At 37.5% G+C, this 21364-nt stretch overlaps 1 protein-coding gene across 1 annotated transcript in view; it reads left to right on the forward strand.

Annotated features, from left to right (window-relative positions):
• CD109 (CD109 molecule) overlaps positions 1-21364 on the forward strand; it is a 109703-nt gene that overhangs the window by 48427 nt on the left and 39912 nt on the right. The window contains exons 9-18 of the mRNA XM_084889227.1: positions 6360-6456; positions 6737-6878; positions 7862-7971; positions 12337-12561; positions 13221-13322; positions 13410-13472; positions 15178-15354; positions 15831-15983; positions 18445-18519; positions 19016-19076. Coding sequence (XP_084745353.1) covers positions 6360-6456; positions 6737-6878; positions 7862-7971; positions 12337-12561; positions 13221-13322; positions 13410-13472; positions 15178-15354; positions 15831-15983; positions 18445-18519; positions 19016-19076 — 1205 coding nt within the window. The remainder of the gene's footprint in view (positions 1-6359; positions 6457-6736; positions 6879-7861; positions 7972-12336; positions 12562-13220; positions 13323-13409; positions 13473-15177; positions 15355-15830; positions 15984-18444; positions 18520-19015; positions 19077-21364) is intronic.

Below are 21364 nucleotides of genomic sequence, written 5' to 3' on the forward strand. Positions count from 1 at the left end.
ATTAAGCATGGAACACGTCTGTACAGATCTTTGCACACATCTCTCTGCTTCCAAGTTGGTCCTGAAATATTTTCCACACACTAGTGTTTTTCCAAGACTAATCAAGGGATTTACATTATAGATTATGCCAGATTTTTTTTTTTTTTAAGTACCGTTATTCCTCATTCTTAAGGCATAGATGGAGGCGATTTACCTCTTCTTAAATCCTAATTTTTTTCTCTGTTAAGGATGGAGGTTGACTCTTGGGGGAAGAATTTGGTTGTCTGATTGCAATTAGCATGTGAATAAATAATTCACACTCATTATTCATTTCAGCATAGGTACACAGAGACTACTGTGATTTCGATTTATTGGATTGAACAGCAAAGCACTTGGCTTTGCTGAGACAACAAGCATCCTCAAAGTTCCAGACTAGCATTACTCAAACTCAAGACTCAGTATGGTGGTTACCAAAGGAAAAGGGGAGGTAGCGAAGGGTAGAGGAAATTGAGTGGTGATCAACAAAGATTTGACTTTGTATGGTAGCCACACAATGATGTATACAGATGATGTATTATAGATTGTATACTTGAAACCTATATAATTTTATTAACTAATGTCATTCCAATACATTTAACAAAAAAAGAGCAAAAAAAGAACCTGACATATCCAGACTTAATATTAAAAAAAAATATAGGCTCAGTTTAGTGGTTCTCAAAAGTGTAGCCTGGGTTTGCCCTCAAGTAACTCTAGGACTGATCTCTTGTAGCTTTTATTTTTTTCCATTTTTTATTTTTATTTTTATTTTTTTTTTATTTTTTAAAAATATATTTTATTGATTTTGTACAGAGAGGAAGGGAGAGAGATAGAGAGTCAGAAACATCGATGAGAGAGAGTCATCGATCAGCTGCCTCTTGCACACCCCCCACTGGGGATATGCCCGCAGCCAAGGTACATGCCCTTGACCGGAATCGAACCCGGGACCTTTCAGTCCCCAAGCCGACACTCTATCCATTGAGCCAAACCGGTCCCGGCTATTTTTTTTCCATTTTTTAAATTAAGGTATTATATGTGTACATATTGTAGCTTTTATTTTTGTTTCATCAATATCTGTGCTTTTTTCCTTGAAATATATTTAGTTTCAGAATTTATTTGCAGTAGCTGATAAAAACTGGAGCTCATCTCACTGCTATCTTAGCGCCATGTTCCTCTCTTGGTAAGGGTTTGTGTCACTGGCAAGTGAGGGGCCCTGAGTCTCTTGGCAGAAGCAGTCCACAGACCAAAACTTTCTAAGGAGATTCTATCTGGCCCAAATCATCTGAAGCCCATGCAACACAATGGCAAAAACATGTCTCCGATTTATACACTAAGTTGCTTTTCTGCCCATGTTCAACTAAGAAGTGGCTTCCAAAGTGAACTTGGGTATTGTGGATGGATTTTCTGGCTTAGAAAACATATTAATGCTTGCATTTTACATCATTATTTTCTTGCCCTTGATCTTGGCTGAATATTAAGCCTCTGTCTGGGTTTAATTTGAGTTCTTTGACTAATGCTTATAAAACTTAGTAAGTGCAAATTCACACAGCCTATCAGTGTTTGCATAGGTTAAGTTGAGGGTGGGTATATGTAATCTTTGCTTTTGCTTTTCAGTGTTTTGCCAGGGATTTAATACAATTAGTTAAAACAGTGGCTCTTAACTTTGGTAACTTCAGAAAATTTTATTTACAATTTTAGGGGATGTAGACTCCTGAAGCCACACCCTCCTTTCTCCTAGCCCAGTAAGAAACCTTGTCATTTCATCCTGATTCTCCTTTGTTGAGCCTCTTTGAAATACAAATGGCTGAGAGTGACCTAGTAATTGTGATGGCTCTCTGGCATTTCTTTAGTGTTCACCACATTGTATTTTCATCATTTTCCTTACTGTGTATAGCAGTCAAGGTTCTATCATAGACGTAGAATGGGTAGGGGAAACATAGTAGATTTGTTGCAAGGAGTTAGCTTATGTGAATGTGGAGGAGGCTGTCAGGAGGGATAGGCTGGAAATCTCAGGCATAGGCTGAAGTTGTCCACAGGCAGAATTTCTTCCTCTTTAGGGAAGTCTAAGGTCTGCTTGTAAGGCCTTTCAACTGATTGAGACAGGTACACCAGGTGATCTAGGATAATCTCCTTAAAGCCAGCCGATTATGGAATTTAATCACAACTATAAAATACCTTCATCTCAACATGTAGATTAATGTTTGATTGAGTGACTGGGCATTCTAGACTAGTGAAGTTCACACATCAAGACCTTTTCAGTATGTTTGCTTTGTCTGTCGTAGATAGTGAGCCTCTTTTTGCCATTGGAAGGCCTCAGATCTGGCTAGTTCTGGTAATAACCCATTCCAAGTCTCCTTCCTTCAAGCTTCAGTTGCCTAGGGGTGATGTCTGTGGTTATGGCAAAGGAAGGTAGTTCTGTCCCAGGGCAGTGTGATCTTCTGTGTCCTCATCCGAAGGCCTAGGCCCCTTTTCTCATAGGAATAAATTTCTCCCCTGTTCCAGCTGTCATGAGTTTCAGGCCTACCAATGCAGTTTCAGGAAGGTCTGCTTTCAATCAGACAGGATATAATTTACAACTTTGCAATAGGCTAATGCAACCTTCTGACCAGTAGTATCTTCTTTAGGTCTGTTGAAATTGGCGTAGACTCAGTGGTTGAGCATCAACCTACGAACCAGGAGTCATGGTTCGATTCCCAGTCAGGGCACATGCCTGGATTTAGGGCTCGGTACCCTGTGAGAGGTGCAGGAGGCAGTCAATCAATGATTTTCATCATTGATATTGCCCTCTCTTCCTCTCCCTTCCTCTCCAAAATCAATAAAAATATATTTTAAAAAATTGGCATAGACCTATTCTATAAATACTGTGTCCCAGAAAAGATTGAAATGATGATGAAGATGATGATCTTGTGTCTGTTATAATGAAAGCAACATCTGTTCTCCCTTCAGAGGAGATTCTTTTCTGTGTCCCTCCATTTAGGCCTTGGATGCTGCCTCCTATCAGAGGCTCCCAATCCCACTTCCTCTTTTACCCGTGTCTTGATTTCTTCTATTTTGTTCTTTAGCAGCATCTTCACTGTGTATTTAAACATATCTATCATTCAAAGAAACAAAACTTCCCTTGAATCTCCTGTCTCCTTCCCAAAACCACCCTATCTTCCCAGCCTACTTAGAGTTGCATTTGTCACTTCTTTACATTCCAGTCATTCTTCAGCCCCTTACAATCTGCCTTTCAATGCCTTGAGTCATGCTATTGAAACTCCTTTTACCTTTTCCCTCTTTGTAGATCTGACATTGTTGTCCTCACTATTTATTTTGTAGGCCTTTACATAGGCTGTTTCAAGGCTTGGCCACTTCCCCTGACCCTCTATCTTAATACCTGTCACAGCTCTAGTCACACAGTACGGCTGTTTGCTAGTCCACCTCTTTGAAGGTGTTGGGTGTGTTTCTCGCTTATCACGGCATGTGGTGCTCAGTACAGTGCTAGTCACGGAGTAGCTATCTAATAAATACTATTGAAAGAACAAGTGCATAAACAATGCAGTCCATAAGGTTCCAGTTCCAAGCTCTGTCTAGCACAGCAGAGAGCTTCATACCCAGTCAAAAGCCTGCTATTTGGAATGAACCAAAATGAGTTGTATGGGTGATGGGTTTGGTCTTATCACAAAATTAGGGGGTAAAGAGTGGGGTTTGAAATCCAGTTGTTTTTTGGGTGTATTTTGGTGAAAGATGAATTCTGTTATCTTACCACTTGGATGGTTATTATTAGATGATTTAAAAATGTTTCATAATAGTTGTTATATTTGTCTCTATGAGTAAATGATAAACAATTTAGGTTACCTTTTAAAAATGTTTTTATTGATTTTTAGATAGAGAGGAAAGGAGATGGAGAGAGATAGAAACATCAATGAGAGAGACACATCGATCAACTGCCTCCTGCATGTCTCCTACTGGGGAATTAAGTCCAAAAACTGGGCATGTTCCCTGACCATGAATTGAATCCAGAACCTCTTGGTCTATGGGACAACACTCAGTCCACTGAGCCATATTAGCCAGGTTTAGGTTGCTTTTTTGCTAGTAGCCATCTGTCTCATCTAGGCATAGTTAATGTGCAAAACATTTCACATTACCCAAAGAAGAAGGTTAACAATCTCTTTTTAGTTTTGAAATCTTTTAAAAAATATATATATATATATATTATTGATTTTTACAAAGATAAAGGGAAAGGGATAGAGAGTCAGAAACATTGATGAGAGAGAAACATCAATCAGCTGCTTCCTACACCCCCACCCCCCCTCTTGGGATGTGCCCGCAATCAAGGTACATACCCTTGACCCGAATGGAACCTGGGACCCTTCAGTTCGCAGGCCAATGCTCCATCCACTGAGCCAAACTGGCTAGGGCTAGTTTTGAAATTTTTAACTTGAACATTTGCTCACTATTCCCACCTTACTAAAATAAATAATAGGTTCTTTCACACTAACCACAGTGGGTTCCAGAGAATTATGAAGAAAATGACATAGCATAAATCTAGTTACTTTCATAACTCCTGCAGATAGTAGAAATTAAAAAATATTGTTTAACCTAAGGTTTATTAAAATGTATTTATTTTTTGAAGAATTTGTTTATTTGTATCCTGGAAATGACATTAAAAAAAAAGGATGGGGATAAACACAGATTATACTAAAAGTTTCAAATTTTTAGGTATCATTTTGTAAACCTTTTGTGCTATGACTGTTTTCCAAAAAAAGAATATATTTGATTTGCTTTTTTAAATGTTGTCAAACTACTACTTTATGAAAAATTAATGTATGCCAAATGCTTCCAGATTCTATTTAGGACAATAACTGCCAGTATCCTTGTTTTACAATTATTATAATTAGCTTGGAGCTTGGAAAGTTAAATCTGCTTCACATTTAAATCAAAATTAAAAAATATTCGTGTCTGAGAATACTTTAAATTATGTCTGGATTTTAAAGTTCCCTGTACTATTTATGTGGTATAATTCTTTTAAAATACAATGTTCTCATAATATAGATATGCATTTATTTAAACTTTAATAAAATACAGCAAGGTTAGGTTTTGAGAACTCTCTTTTGAATGAATGAAATTGATACTGAAATTGCTAACCAAGGTTTCCACTAACTTCACTGTTATCATTTGAAGACTGATTTATTTTATTCTTAAACTTGAAGTTGCTACATTTTACCATTGACGTTTGAGTTGAGTTGATTAACTAATGGATTCAGGAAGCAGGAGCTGCTGTTTGATTTATATAGTGCAGAGCAAAATCGACATCCAAGTTTGGCTCAACATTTCACATAGACATGGATGGAACCCAGGAAACACATTTAAAAAAGGCTCTCTGGCAATAAAATGGTTTACTAAAGATTGCCTTTTCTTCACACAAGTGACTTTCTCATCATGAGAGGGGATAAAGTTAATACATAGAACGAAAGCAGCAGAAATGAGGTTTAATTCAAGAAGTTAGTTTTGCATTAAAAAACCCCCACTGTACTCTTATTTTAAAATTTCCTGAAGAAAAAAAATCTTTGAGAGCCACGAGACCATTCAGTGCTCTAGCATGTTTGGTCTAATAAGTCCTCCTGATTAACATTGAAAATGCAGCAATGAACCATGGTGATTGCAGTTTCAACGAACATATTAAAGTCATGGGATGTTGGTGCCCAGTTCAGTGCTAGTCTTGGAGTAGGTATCTAATAAATACTATTGAAAGATCAAGTGCATAAACAATGCAGTTCATAAAGTTTCAGTTCCAAGCTCTATGTAGCACAGCAGAGAGCTTTATACTCAATCAAAAGCCTGCTATTTGGAATGAACCAAATTGAGTTGTATGGGTGATGGGTTTGGTCTTATCACAGAATTAGGGTAGAGAGTGGGGTTTGAAATCCAATTGTTTTTTTGGTGTATGCGATGTCTCCTAGGCATGCATTTGGTTAATGGGCCAGTCAGCCCAGATTTCTGATTAAAAAAAAGTTTCATAATTTTTTAAAAATCTTTGAGCAGAAAACTGTCACTTCCACTTATATATTATCTCTAATCATTGACCTGATTAGAGTCTGGGTAAAGTGTGTTCTGGGAACTGCTGGGCAGTGGTGTAGTTAAAAGTCTTCCTATGTTGGAGACTTAATTTCAAGGATCGCTATTTATTAAGGACACTTCTTAGCTATGCTTAGTTTTGAAAATTTGTAGTAAGAGTATATTTTAATATAATTCTTTTAAGTTGGGTTGCCAGTATATGCTATTGAAAGTAATATTTTTACTTGTTAGTTTGATAATATCAAATTGGAAATGTACCCCCCCCACACCCATTTATTATTTTTCAGGTATACATATGGGAAGCCTGTGAAAGGAAACCTAACACTTACATTTTTACCTTTATCTTTTTGGGGCACGAAGAAAAACATTACAAAAACATTTAAGGTAACTTTTACAGATGTCTTATAACTAGTAATGGGGATAACTATGAGCCTTTTTTTTTTTCTTCTAGAAATAAGATTTGTACCGAATTAACAAAATAATTGAGTGTAAGAAAAAAGAGCTTTCTGACATAGGATAAGTGAGAATTTACCCCTTTAGAGTGATTAAAGTAAAATCAGAACCATCACATTGTTTGATGTGATTAAGTTTGAGTTTTATTTTTAAAATATGGATTGCTAAAGTGAACAATAAAACTGAATATATATATATTTTAACAAAACAGATAAGTGGATCTGCAAACTTCTCTTTTAATGATGAAGAGATTAAAAAGGTAATGGATTTTTCAGATGGGCTTTCTGAACACAAATCTTTGCCACCCCCTGGGCCGGTAATAATTGTAGCCACGGTGACAGAATCACTTACAGGTTTGTAGACTTTGAAATGAAGGTAATGTTATTTATGCGGTGCTACTCTGTCATCTTGCTTAATTTTTGTTTTGTTTTGTTAATCCTCGATGGAGGATATTTCTCTCATTGATTTTAGAGAGTGGAAAGGAAGGGGGAGGGGGAGAGAGGAGAGAGAGGAGAGAGGGGAGAGAGAGAGGAGAGGAGAGGAGAGAAGAGGAGAGGAGAGGAGAGGAGAGGAGAGGAGAGGAGAGGAGAGGAGAGGAGAGGAGGAGGAAGAGAGAGAGACAGAGAAAGAGAGAGAGAGAGAGAGAGAGAGAGAGAGAGAGAGAGAGAGAGAGAGAGAGAGAGAGGTGAGAGAGCTATGCTGGCCATGGCTGCTCTGTCATCTTATTATAACTAGCATGCTTGTTTGGGAACATCACTGCCTTTCTAAAGATGCTGTTTAATGCTGAAATTGTCACAACTGTTCATTAGTCCAGTGTGCAGAATGTTTTCACCATGAAGGGAATTTATTTCCTATAAAAGTCTGTACTTCAACCACATGTAATAGATAGTTGTAATTGTTTCCATTTCTGTTCTTTACTTTCAGCGTGAGAACTACATGGAAAGGCATACCTTTTTAGCTGACCATCTTTTCTTTTTTTTTCTCAAATCACTTAATATCTTCTGAAATCACAGGTGCTCCCAGACAGTTTTCTCTTAGTAATTAAATAAAGGTTAATTACTTGGATTTTTCTGTTGCTATTTCAACAGCTTTCACCAATCCCCCAAAAGAGCAAAAACTATTCTGTCAGTGGCCTTAATCCGGTGAGGTGGCAGTAATGGTGCTTAGAAGGGACCCACAGAGGACAGAATAGCCACAGAAGCCGATGTGGGAATGAGGTTTCTGTGCCCTGATATCTTAACCCCTTGGAGAATTAGCTCAGATGGAAAGTTGGGTGGCTAGAAGCTGTTGGTGACCTATATGGTTTGCTTTCTAAATGATGCAATTTCCAAAACAGGTATCTCAAGAAATGCAAGCTCCTACGTATTTTTCAAGCAGCATGAGTACAACATTGATTTCTTTGGTTATGCTACTCTCTTGAAACCGTCTCTCAACTACACAGCCACTGTAAGTTGGAATATTTTATCAGTGACCTGAAAGCATTAAGTTCAATTTAATGAAACAAAATGCAAAATAATATTTTTTCCAGAGCTTTTCAAGAAAACTTACTCTCAAAGTGGACAGATTACTTTTCCTATTTAGATTTATGGAATATATAGAATTGTTTCCAAATGACCTTTGTCTAATTTTTCTAAAAAGGTAGTTTCCAACAAAGGTAATTTTTCAAAATTTATTTAATAACCAATTTAAGTTAGATTTGGGTTGTTACAATGAAATCTTTATAAAGTCATTGAAGAAATTAGATGCTGATCAAAGTTATTCAATTTTAGATTTTTATTTATTTTTATTATTTTATTTTTTTTAAAATAAATCTTTATTGCTCAGATTATTACAATTGTTTCTCCTCCCCCCCCATAGCTCCCTTTCACCCAGTTCCTGCCCCACCCTCTGCCCTTACCTCCCCCCCACCATGTCCTCATCCATAGGTGTACAATTTTAATCCAGTCTCTTCCTGAACCCCCCACACCTTTTCCCCCCTGTTAGTTATCAATCCACTCCCTTTCTTTGCCCCTGATTCTATTATATTCAGTCCCTCAGATTTTTAATTCACTTGATTTTTAGATTCACTTGTTGATATATATGTATTTGTTGATCATAATTTTTATCTTTTTTCTTCTTCTTCCTCTTCTTAAAGAATACCTTTCAGCATTTCATATAATACTGGTTTGGTGGTGATGAACTCCTTTAGCTTTTCCTTATCTGTGAAACTCTTTATCTGCTCTTTAATTCTGAATGATAACTTTGCTGGATACAGTAATCTTGGTTGTAGGTTCTCACTATTCATCACTTTGAATATTTCTTGCCACCCCCTTCTGGCCTGCATAGTTTCTGTTGAGAAATCAGCTGATAGTCGTATGGGTGCTCCCTTATAAGTAATCAACTGCTTTTCTCTTTCTGCTTGTAAGATCCTCTTTTTTCTTTTTAATTTAAAAAAATATATTTTATTGATGATTTTCCATAGAGAGGAAGGAAGAGGGATAGAGAGCCAGAAACATTGATGAGAGAGAAACATCGACCAGTTGCCTCCTGCACACCTCTTGCCAGGGATGTGCCCGCAACCAACATACATGCCCTTGACCGGAATCGAACCTGAGACCTTTCAGTCCACAGGCCTACTCTCTATCGACTGGGCCAAACCGGTTTTGGCAAGATCCTCTTTTTGTCTTTTGCCCTTGGCATTTTAATTATGATATGTCTTGATGTCGTCCTCTTTGGATTTCTCTTGTTTGGGGTTCTGTGTGCTTCCTGCACTTGTAAGTCTATTTCTTTCACCAGGTAGGGGAAGTTTTCTGACATTACTTCTTCAAATAGGTTTTCAGTATCTTGCACTCTCTCTTCTTCTGGCACTCCCATAATTCTGATGTTGGTATGCTTGAAGTTGTCCCAGAGCTCCTTACACTATCTTCAACTTTCTGGATTCTCTTTTCTTCTTGCTTCTCCAGAGGAGTGTCCTTTGGGTCTTTGTATTCCAAATCTTTGACTTGATTCTTGTGTTCCTCCAGTCTGCTGTTGGATCTCTGTATAATATTTTTTATTTTAGTCAGTTTATGTTTAATTTCTAGTTGGGTCTCATTAAATTTATCGGCCTTTTCTAGTAGATTCTTGAAAAACCTATAACCATGGTTTTGAACTCTCTATCCAGCCTTTTGTTCTCCATCTCTTTTGTTTGAGATCTATTTTCTTGTCTTGGCATTTTCACTGCTTCCCAGAGTTGGTAGGATCTCTTTGTGTGTTTGGTGTCCTATATGGCCCGATGGGTCAGCCTCCCCAGTTACCTGAGGTAGATACTCTTGGTGCTCCCCTTTGTGGACTACGTGTACAGCCTTGTTGTAGTTAAGTCTTGATTGTTGTTGGTATCCCTGGGAAGAATTGACCTTCAGGCCAATTGGATGTGAGTATCAGCTGTGTCTACTCTGGGATACCTTCTGTATGGGACAGTCTTAGAGGATCAGACTTGCAAAATTGCAAAAGCCTCTGTGCTCAGCTTGGATGGGGTGGAGTCTCAGGGCTGAGCTGACAGTCTTGGCCTCCCGTCATCCCTGCCCATGTGCACTGGCCTGAGTTTCTGACTTACTTCTGACTTCCTCGGCTCCCCTGAGTTTCCACCTGAACGTCCAGATTCCCTGTGCAAGAGCATGAATGCCCCAGGGGCTCACCTGGAATTGAGTTGAGTCTCTGTAGTCTGGAGCTTCTGACTCCTTCTGCTATGGAGAGGCCACAGTAACCTCCGAGGTCAGACCTCTCTGCGTGCACTCACTTGCGCACAACTGTAGACACTGCCCGCTGCGGCTCCCAGCTCCCCTATTCTCCCAGTCTCTAAGTCTCTGGATGCCTTTCTCTACATTCCGAACTCCACCAGTATGAGCCTGGGTCCATGGGATTTTGGCCGGGATTGGGTCCAGCATGCAGACTGAAGAATTCCAGGTTTGATTCCTGGTTAGGGCACATGCCTGGGTTACGAGCTCAATCTCCAGTGGGGGGCATGCAGGAAGCAGCCAATTAATTATTATCTCTCATTGTTGTTGTTTCTATCTCTCCCTCTCCCTTCTCTGAAATTATATATATATATCTCAACAATGAGAGCTCAGGGAGGAAGAGTTGGCTTTGGGATATGGGGGAGGGTCATTAAAGGGATGCTCTGTGGAAGAGGAAACTCTAAGCTATTTGTTAGAAGATCAAACAAGGATTTTCAATGTTTGGGTGTGGGGTTGGGAGTTGGAGGGCAAGATGAGCTGAGACACAACTTCACTACACAGTTGCAGCAGAGAACTTGTGTCTGGGAATAGTTAAGAAGAAAACAGGAGGCAGAGCTTGAGGAATTGTAGAGGATCCTAAATGGCTCACATATGTGTTTGAACTTTATGCTCCAGGTAGTGAAGAGTCTAGGAGCCTATGAACGTGGGAGAGGTATAGTAGAAGTGCTGGAAGTCAGTTCTAGCATGTCAATTGCAAGAGTTTCATCAAAAGGTTGATGGAACTTGGGGACTCAACAAGGGCTGAGTCACACATGTAATCACCTGTTGCAATGGCTAAAGGCATTTCTCCCAAATCTGAATAGGATGATTGTTTGCTGCCAGACAGCTCAGGGCATCTTAATCTACATATTGTTGCCTCCTACTGGCCAAACACCTAAACAGCTATAGGCTATTCCCCAATCTGACAATGCTTCTGTACAGAAACCCTACCCTTTGAAGTGTATTATCTCTACCTTGCCTTAGGATAAATTGTGTTAATAAAAAGCAAGGGTCCTGAGACAAGGAGAACCTGGTTTCTTCAGCCAGGCTCCTCTGACACCCCCCTCCCTCAATGCCTTTTAAAATTATCTTTTGTCTCTGGACTCTTACTTAATCTATGCACAGCCTTTCTCCAGATTGCTGAACCCTTCTTAATGCTGGAACAAGAACCCTGGCACGAAAGCAGTCTTCCAGGGAGACTGATTAAGGGCCTGTGCAGGAGGATGGCAGCCTTGTGGTGGTGGATATGGGAGTGGAGAGGAGAAAGAGAGAAGTACAGTACAAGACTTGGTATATATTAGATTTGGGAGGTGGGGGAAGGAAGGGAAAATTCAGAAACAAGTCTGGCAGAATTGTGGTGTTAGTAAAAAGAGGACTGGTGAGATGGTTACTCAGTTTTAAATGTGTTGAATTTGAGATGACAGGGATATACAAGTAGAAATATTCTGCAGGGTATTAGAGGTGTTGAACATGAATTCCAGAGTGAGGTGTGGATGGCAGTAGGAAGACAGAATAACAGATCATTGATAATTTGGTCTTGACAAATCTCCATATTTAGTGGGAAGGAAAAGACACCAAGAAGGGCACTGAGAGGATGGAGGAAGAAGGGTATGAAGTGAAGGAAATAGTGTGGAGACGCTGAAGGTAAGAGAAGCTATAATATTAAGAAGGGAGTCATCAGTGGTCATCGGAGGGAGAGACCACTTAATCTGGAAGTTAGGGTGCCACTAATAATTTTGAGAGTTAAACTTATAGGAATAGTATTGATGGAAACTGGGTTCAACTGAACTTAAATCCTTGACTTCTTTCTCTTTTTAAAATACATTTTTATTGATTTCAGAGAGGAAGAGAGAGGGAGAGAGAGATAGAAACATCAATGATGAGAGAGAATCATTGACCAGCTGCCTCCTGCATGCCCCCTACTGGGGACCGAGCCAGTAACCTGGGCATGTACCCTGACCAGGAATAGAACCATTACCTGGTTCATAGGTTGATGCTTAACCACTGAGCCATGCCAGCCAGGCTTCTTGACTTCTCTTGTAACCTGTTTTTTAAATTGTTGTGTTTTGATTATTAGGTGAAGGTAACACGTTTTGATGACAAGCAACTGAGTCTTGAAGAAAGAATGAATAATGTAACGATAATGGTGACACAGAGAAACTCTACAGAGTACGGGAGCACATGGGACAGTAGAAATCAGGAAATAGAAGTTTCCCAGATCCTAAACTATTCCATCCCCGAGAATGGAATCTTTAAGATTGAATTCCCAATCCTGGCCAGTTCCACTAAGCTACAATTAAAGGTACCATCTGTTTTCCATCATTATGTTACTGCTGTAACATCATTAAAATTGTAATCAATCTGCTGGAGGTCAAAGTGCACAGGAAGTGGATATGTTACTATTTCTAAAAATGGGAGAAAGTGTAAAAATAATTTAATGATAGTGACTCAAGGTTACACTGAATGCTTCCTCATTCATTCATGTTGAAAAGCACAATAAAATATAGCAAGTTCAAAATATGCTGGAGAAACTCCCCAAACTCCCAGTCTAGGTTGATTCTCAATCACGTGAAATTATGTTTTGGCAGGAGCCAAATATGATTTCTTGCTTGTAAATGAGCTGTCTTGTGGAGAGAAGGAAAGAAATCCTTTTTCATATCATTTTCCCTTCTCACAATGTTTCCCAATAATGTATCTTTGTTTCTGAAATAAGTTAGGACTATGTTTTTATTTCTCTTAGATCATGATGATGAAGATACTCTTCTGTGTTTTACAGCTATCACTTTGTTTATAGTATAAGCTATGAAATGATAAATATCTTAGTGTCTGGGGAATGTATTTTTCCTGCATGAAAAAATAGTAAAAGTACATTTGCTTTTCAGTAATTGTTCACCAGGGTGCATCTTTTCTCAAGGTTTTGCTAAAAATAAAAATTTATAGCTCCCTTTTCTTTTGTTGTAGGCCGTTTTTTTAAATAGTGAGAGTTACCTGTTGGTTAACGGTGTATTTAAGTCTCCTAGTAAAACATACATCCAGCTAAAAACAAGAGATGAAAATATAAAGGTAATGCTTACAATCACTTGATAAGTACAATATAATTATACTCATGCCATTAATATGTACATATTAATTAAGATGTTTTTTTTCTAGGTGGGATTACCTTTTGAGTTGGTGGTTAGAGGCAACAAGCAATTGAAGGAGTTCAGCTACATGGTAATCTGTTATAGAATCTAAATTTGTGATCTATTATGGAATCATCTTAAATGGTGTCTGCCTTATGTCTAGACTAAACATACTAATTAAAAATATATTTTTATTTATTTCAGAGAGGAAGGGAGAAGGGGAGCAAGAGATAGAAACATTAATGATGAGAAAGAATCATTGATCAGCTGCCGCCTGCACGCCCCACAACTCAGGCATGCGCCCTGACTGGGAATCAAACTCTGACCTTCTAGTTCATAGGTTGATGCTCAACCACTGATCTACAATGGCCAGGCTAAACTTACTTATTTTTAAAATTCAGCCTCACACTTTTTAGCCTGTCCTTTTTATACTGTAATCACAATATCTCGTCTTCTTTCCTTGCCTATATTTGCATTTCCAATTTAAGATGGGTAATGAAATGTTGCATTACATTTTAAATTTAACTTTTAAAATTTAAATTTCCCTATTAGATATGTCCCTCATCTTCATTGTAGAAAATTATAAAACATAAGAAAAACAAAAAAGAAAGTAAAATTGTTATCCTCAGCCTTGTAGTTTTGCTAATCCAGGTCTCCCAAAGATGCTCTGTATTCCTTCCATTCAAAAATAGACTTTTTAAAATTAAAAATATTATTTATTTATTTTAAATTATAGTTGGCATATACTATTATATTTGTTTCAAGTGTACAAAGAGTGATTAGACATTTATATGCCTTACGAAGTGATCACCCTGATAAACCTAGCACTCCTCTGACACCATGCATAGTTATTACAATATTATTGACTATATTTTCTATGCTGTACTTTATATCCCCATGACTATTTTCATACCTGGCAGTTTGTACTTCTTACGCTCTTTCATCTTTTTGCCCATCCCCCATCCTCCTTCTATCTGGCAGTCATCAGTTTGTTCTCTGTATCTATGAGTTTGTTTCTTTTTATTTTGTTTATTTGTTTTGCTCTTTAGATTCCACATATACATGAAATCATGTGGTATGTTTTTTTGAATGACTTATTTCAGTTAGCATAATGCCCTCTAAGACGATTCATGTTGTCGTAGATGGCAAGATTTCTTTTTTTGTGTGGCTAATATCCATTGTATATATACACTACATCCTCTTTATCCATTGTTACCAGTGAGCACGTAGGTTGCTTCCAGATCTTGGCTATTGTAAATAATGCAAAAAATAGACTCTTGGTGAAACTGCTACTGTTGTCTCAGCCAGTGTTGCTTTGTCTTATCTTTTTCTATTTTCCAACCTACATATACTTTCTGTGTTGGTCAGGGTGGCTTTCTGACATTCAAATAAACTTTGAAGTTGGTTTAAGTAAAAAATTTGTGTGTAGCCGAAACTGGTTTGGCTCAGAGGATAGAGCATCGGCCTGCGGACTGAAAGGTCCCAGGTTCCATTCCGGTCAAGGGCATGTACCTTGGTTGCGGGCACATCCCCAGTAGGGGGTGTGCAAGAGGCAGCTGATAGATGATTCTCTCTCATCGATGTTTCTAGCTCTCTATCCCTCTCTCTTCCTCTCTGTAAAAAAAAAAAAAAAAATCTACAAAATATATATTAAAAAAAAATAAATCTCACCCATACCAAAATTTAAAATAAATAAATAAATTTGTGTGTTTAGTTAAAATCATGATACACGTAGCTGCAGTTGAAATTATCACTAGCTTTAGCATAAAATGAAACTCAACTACTATGTATTTCAGGTAATAGCCAAGGGACAGTTGATGGCTGTGGGCAAGCAAAATTCAACAACCTTCTCTTTAATACCAGAAAATTCTTGGGCTCCAAAAGCCTGTATCATTGTGTATTATATTGAAGATGATGGGGAAATTATAAATGATGTTCTAAAAATTCCTATTCAACTTGATTTAAAAAATAAGGTAAGGTTTCAGGTAATGATATTTATAAGAAAACTTGATATTTGTGAAATCTGAGAAATGCAATATTTCTTTAGAAAAGTAGCATTAAACAAAACTGATGAGAAACTTATATTCATTTCTAGAACTATGCTTAAATCTCTTCACATTTAGTTACTACATATGTAGTACTGCTGTTTTCTCTCCAGCATTGGGTGGGAGCTGAGTTGTGAGGGATGGTGAAGGGGAAGAGGAAAGGTAGAGAAGTGAAGGGTAATTTAGATTTCTGGCTTTGTGAGAAGTTCCATCACTTGCAAACACTGTGGGAGTAAAGTTTTCTTTTTAAAATTCCTTTTCCTTGAGAAGGCATATGTATGATTTCAGAATGATCTCTGAGTCATGGCAACTGTAAAATTTTTGCTAGATTTTGAAGCGCACCTCTGTTATTGGTAAGTGATGCTTTAACCAGTGAAATCAATCCAGTTTTCTCCCTTTCTTAGATAAACCTATTTTGGAGTAAACCTGTTGCTACGCCATCTGAGAAAGTCTCTCTGAGGATCTCTGTGACAGAGCCCCAATCAATAATGGGGATTTTAGCTGTTGACAAAAGTGTGTACCTGATGAAGGCCTCAAATGATATTATAATGGAAAATGTGAGTTTAGCTGTGTCTTATTACAAGAATACACGTGAAAGAGAAACTATTGCATGACTTCAGATATCTAAAATAAATTTCATTAGTTCCACTTCAGGTGAAGTTAATAGCCAGGAAAGCTTCCAAATAAATTAGGATCTGCTTTTTAGTCCTTATGTTAGAAAGAGGCTTATATGGCGCTGGGTAATGACATCACATAGCAACGCCTGGCTTCCTTTCCCTAGTGACAGGCCATTTAACAATAAATGACACTGTGGACCTGGTGTCCACAAAGCAACACTTGGCTTCCCTCAAGTGGGACATAGGCCCCACCACCACTTCAGAACGACACCCCTCCAAATTGCAGCCTAAGCTGCTGAGACCCCATGGTGCAAAATGTGCCCCACAGCCCAGCCCATCCTGAACCAGTGGTTATGGGCACCGGGTAAATAACATCACATAAAAACACTCAGCTTCCTCTCCCTAGCAACTAGCCTTCTTGGAGTTTCTTCAGCCCAGGAACACGACCTGCTCTATAGCCAGGTGGAAACATTTTACACTGTAACAAAATGTGTAGTGTTTTCCCCTGCCTCATCTCATTTGATTCGCACAGAAATCCTAGAGTAGGTAGATAGGAGACTGGGAGGATCCTATTTTCTTTTCATTAGCCAGAAAACAGAGATTTAGACAGTTTAGAAACTTAACCCAACTGAAAAGAAGTAAGAAATAGTGGACCTTGAAAATGACTTCAGGTTTTCTCACTACACAGAATATAGTCAAACACTGTTACAGTTAAATATTTTACCCTTTGTTCTCCCTGTGTTATCTACAATAATAATGTGCTTCATCTTGATATTTACTGCTGTGTTGCTGACGATTACCTGGAATAGGAGTTGGGGTGCTTCACTGGGCTGGAAAAAGTTTAGCTAAATCAGAAAGCAAGTCTAATTAAGCAAGTTTATTATATATATATATATATATATATATATATATATATATGAATATTAAAGGCTAAGTTAACTTGTGCATGTGCGATACAATAAAGGTCTCACTGGTGCCAATCGCATGCATGTTTTTTTATTTTTAATTTTTATTTTTATTTATTTTTATTTTTATTTTTTAAAAAATATTTGGGAATATCAGACCCTAACTTTCAGGGAGGTTTTTTGTTTTTTTAAAAAAATATTTTTTATTGATTTTTTACAGAGAGGAAGGGAGAGAGATAGAGAGCTAGAAACGTCGATGAGAGAGAAACATCGACCAGTTGCCTCTTGCACACCCTCTACCGGGGATGTGCCCGCAACCAAGGTACACACCCTTGACCGGAATCGAACCTGGGACCTTTCAGTCCGCAGACCGAAGCTCCACCACTGAGCCAAACCGGCTTCGACCGCATGCATGTGTTTTGATCTGTCATTGTCAATCATGAATTTGGTCTATTATAGAGAAAGGGTGAATAGCCATATTACCGTAAAATATTTTTTCTAATTAATATCCTTTCATTGTGCACAATGACTAGTGTGCACTGGGCCACTAGTCATTCAATATTTGTCCTTTTCAGTCTACCTTATTTCCTGTAACATAATGTCTTTAAGGTTCCTCCATATTGTAGCTTGTATCAAAACTGTTTTTTTTTGTTTTGTTTTATTTTGTTTTGTTTTTGTTGAATAATGCTCTGTTGTATGCATATACCACATCTTGTTCATGTATCCTTCTGTTGATGAATGCTTAAGTTGTTTGTACCTTTTGGCTATTGTAACTAATGCTGCAATGAACATTGTCATACAAGGATCTCTTTGAGTCTCTGTTTTCAGTTCTTTTGAGTATATACATAGGAGTGTAATTGCCAGGCCATAGTCTAATTTTGTGTTTAACTATTTTAGAAACTGCCAATTTTACTCACTCTTGCTAGTAATGAATACTGCTCTTAAAAATTAACATCGCTAATGTGATACATGTATCTCTGCAAAACCATTTCATGGGTGTTGTAATTTGTATTGCTTTATCAACAAAGTTGACTATATTTTCTGCTTATTAGTAATTTGTATTTCATCATTTGTGAATTTTCTCTTTATTATTTTTTTAAAAAATTTAACTGATATTTTGCAGAACTTAGTTTAACCATTGAATTTAGTTTGCTTATCTCTGCCAAACATATTGGTCATTTTAATGCTGACCTCTGTGTGTTGGTCTTGTCAGCCAGTAGACATTTAAATCCACTTGGGAAAAACTCAAGTCCATAGTTCTTAGGAACTTTTGATTGCTAAACAGAGTAAAAACAAGTTTAAATAAGAAATGTGATTTTGACTGAATGAATCATGAGCTAGACATTTACATATTAATTATTTTTCCATTTGTGTCATTTTCAAATTTGATAAGTATGCTGGCCGTGTCTTATCTAAATTACATGTAAGAAATGTTGCACAGCACAGAACAGGTTTGTATGAATCTATCCATTCCATATATTTTATCTTCTCCTTAGGTGGTCCAGGATTTGGAACTTTATAACAGGGGATATTATTTAGGCATGTTCGTGAATTCTTTTGCAGTCTTTCAGGTATGTTTAGTTGAAATGATTAATTATATTAATATTTTTACTCTTGCAACCACTTTTAGAATTGATGATTTAAATTTATAAAGTATTAATCCTTTATTAAATGCATTGCTGAAGTGCAGAGTGTTATGTAAATGTAAGTTGAAGTGGAAAGAATCATCCTTCCAGTTTTAAAAGCAAATGGAAAAACTCGCTATTATAGAAATTAAAGGAATTGTCATTAAACAAATACTTTTTTCCTTTATATCACTTTCATTGACTTGTTATGCATGTGAGTATGTGTGTGCATCTGTCTGTATATGAGAGAAGGAGGAGAGAGAGGAGGGAGAGAATGAGAATGTATACACAAGTACATACCTAAACACTCAAAAGTGAGCAAGAGTGAAAAAAATTACTTTACCATAAAAAATGAGCAAAAGTGAGGTAGAGTGTGGGAGAGTGCTGTGGCAATTTAGATAGCATTAACCTTTTAAGAGAAAATTTTAATTATTCTTTCTAGGAATGTGGCCTCTGGGTATTGACGGATGCCAGCCTTAGGAAGGATTCCATTGATGGTGTTTGTAAGTAAAACCTGACCAAGTGCTTTTCAAATATTTTAAGTCTTTCATCTCAGCTATTTAACATTATTTATATGGAACATGGATATTGTGATATTTATTTTCTGTTCTCGTATCCTAAAATGTTTGGAGTTTAATGTATTTAGGAGTACATCTGGGCATGACATGGAATCTTTAACTGGGCTTCTCTGAAATTAATGCTTTCCATTTGCTCTCTGTCATTCTTTTAGGTGATGACATTTTTGGACATATTGGAAGATCCTATGCTTCCAATTTGTATTGCAAACTGTGATGTTATTTTGGAATTATATAAAAGGAGCAATATGTTTTTGAATCATTTTTGTTCTTTAGCTTTTTGATCTCCACCTAGAATATTCACCATCTATAATAATAAAAGCGTAATATGCTAATTAGACCAGATGTCCTTCCAGACATCCTTCTAGACCAAGCCAGGGCTGCAAGGGAAGCCTGGGTTCCTGGTGCCTGCTGGTGGCCAGAGTGAAGCTTGAGTCCCAGAAGTCGAGGGAAGCTGGTGTGGGCAGCCTGGGGGAGGAAGGCCTACTCTTGCACAGATTTTGTGCATTAGGCCTCTAGTAAAGTATATTGACGTGCACAGACAGACACACATACACACACACACACACACACACACACACACACACAAGCATGTGTGCACACAGACACACATCATCATCACATCAATCTGAGTTCTTCCTGGTGGAGTCACATCTAGTTCCCTAGATTGGTAAATACAGTTGGTCACTCAGCTAATAATAAGTGTACTTTTAGGAAGAAATCATGAAATATTTTGACTGAGGAAATGCATAAATAAGAATAAATGATTCTAGAAGTTCTGTTTTCTTTCAAGTTACACTCATATCATCTTGAAAGGTCACAGTTTCTATCCCTAAATTCCTATTTTTGTCAGATGTTCTGAGTTTCTCCATACCAAGCTCTTTGGCCTTGGGTTGATTCTTGCTACATACCTGAGCTTCTTTCCTGTAACTAAAAGGGTAATTTTATAGTCTCAAAGATTTTTGGAGTCATTATGACATTAAAGACATATGGTTCATTTAGCTTCCTTCATATAATTACTTATCCTAGACAGCCTTTCAAGCAATCTCGTCTTTTTTCATTCAGTCTCAGCTTTAACACATCTTTGTTCATCTTTTCAATTTTTGATGCCCACTGTCATACTCATCCTATTGTTAGTAATACTTCCTGTATCCTTTACCTTTTTCTGAGAACCCTCTGCTACCTTTTTATAGTAACAACAATAACAACAAAAACACCTGATACTCTTACTAGTGATTGTATCCTGAGACACCTTCTCAAATGAACATTTATTTATCTTTCTCTCCTTTGGATCAGGATCAGTAGGTAACATAGGGTGTTTTTTTGGCTATTTTTTCTTAGTTACTTTAAGACACACTGTTCAACAATCTTCAGTTAAGAGCTCCTTATTATTTGAAGCTCATAAAGTTTTAATTATAACTCCTTTAATCAAAATTCAGGTCAACAACTTTTCCATTCCCTTTCTCACCTCAATGCTCTCACAAAAGATTCTTACAAAAGTCTTACTCCTGTTGTCATCCTGGGAGATTTGAATGTCCATGTGGTCAATCCATCTAATCTGTGCTGTCCTGTGATCACCATTGAGGAAATAATAGTCACCCAAGGTCATATTATCACCTGAACACGGCTCCACTCCTAACATTTCAAATGCCTATCCTTCTGCCTTGTATATTTTCTCAATCCCTTAAAAATCTATTAAATATCCTATTTGGTCTTCTTGTTATTCTGAGTTATTGGTTCATTTGCCTCTGTTTTCCTCCTATTCCTGGCCTGGACTACTAGTATATGATGACTCAATTTGGTAGAATACTTCCTCAGACCCTCCCATGACATCGTTTTTTAAACTCAACTTTGGAACAACTCAACTTTATCTTACCCCTCTGTTTATGCACCCCTCTGATACTCCACAATTACCTTAAATCCAATATATCACAGACCAAGTTTATGATATTGTCTCTTCTTACAACCTCACTCTTCCTTAATATGTTTTGATTGATATATGATTCCTTGAACTGATATGATTTCACATCTCTGTTAATTAAATCATTATTGACTCAGATGTCCAAATAGAAACCTCAGAACTCACCTTCTCTTCTTGTCAGGCGTGGACCAGCATAGTGGTTAAGAAAAGGATTTTCCACCAAATACTTCTGGCTTTGAACTCTGACCTTATGACCGAGAAAATCAAGCCTTCTCCAAGCCTCAGTTTTCTCCCT

This window comes from Pipistrellus hanaki (assembly GCF_964339955.1).
Source record: "Pipistrellus hanaki genome assembly, chromosome: 7".
Classification (NCBI taxonomy): Eukaryota; Metazoa; Chordata; class Mammalia; order Chiroptera; family Vespertilionidae; genus Pipistrellus; species Pipistrellus hanaki.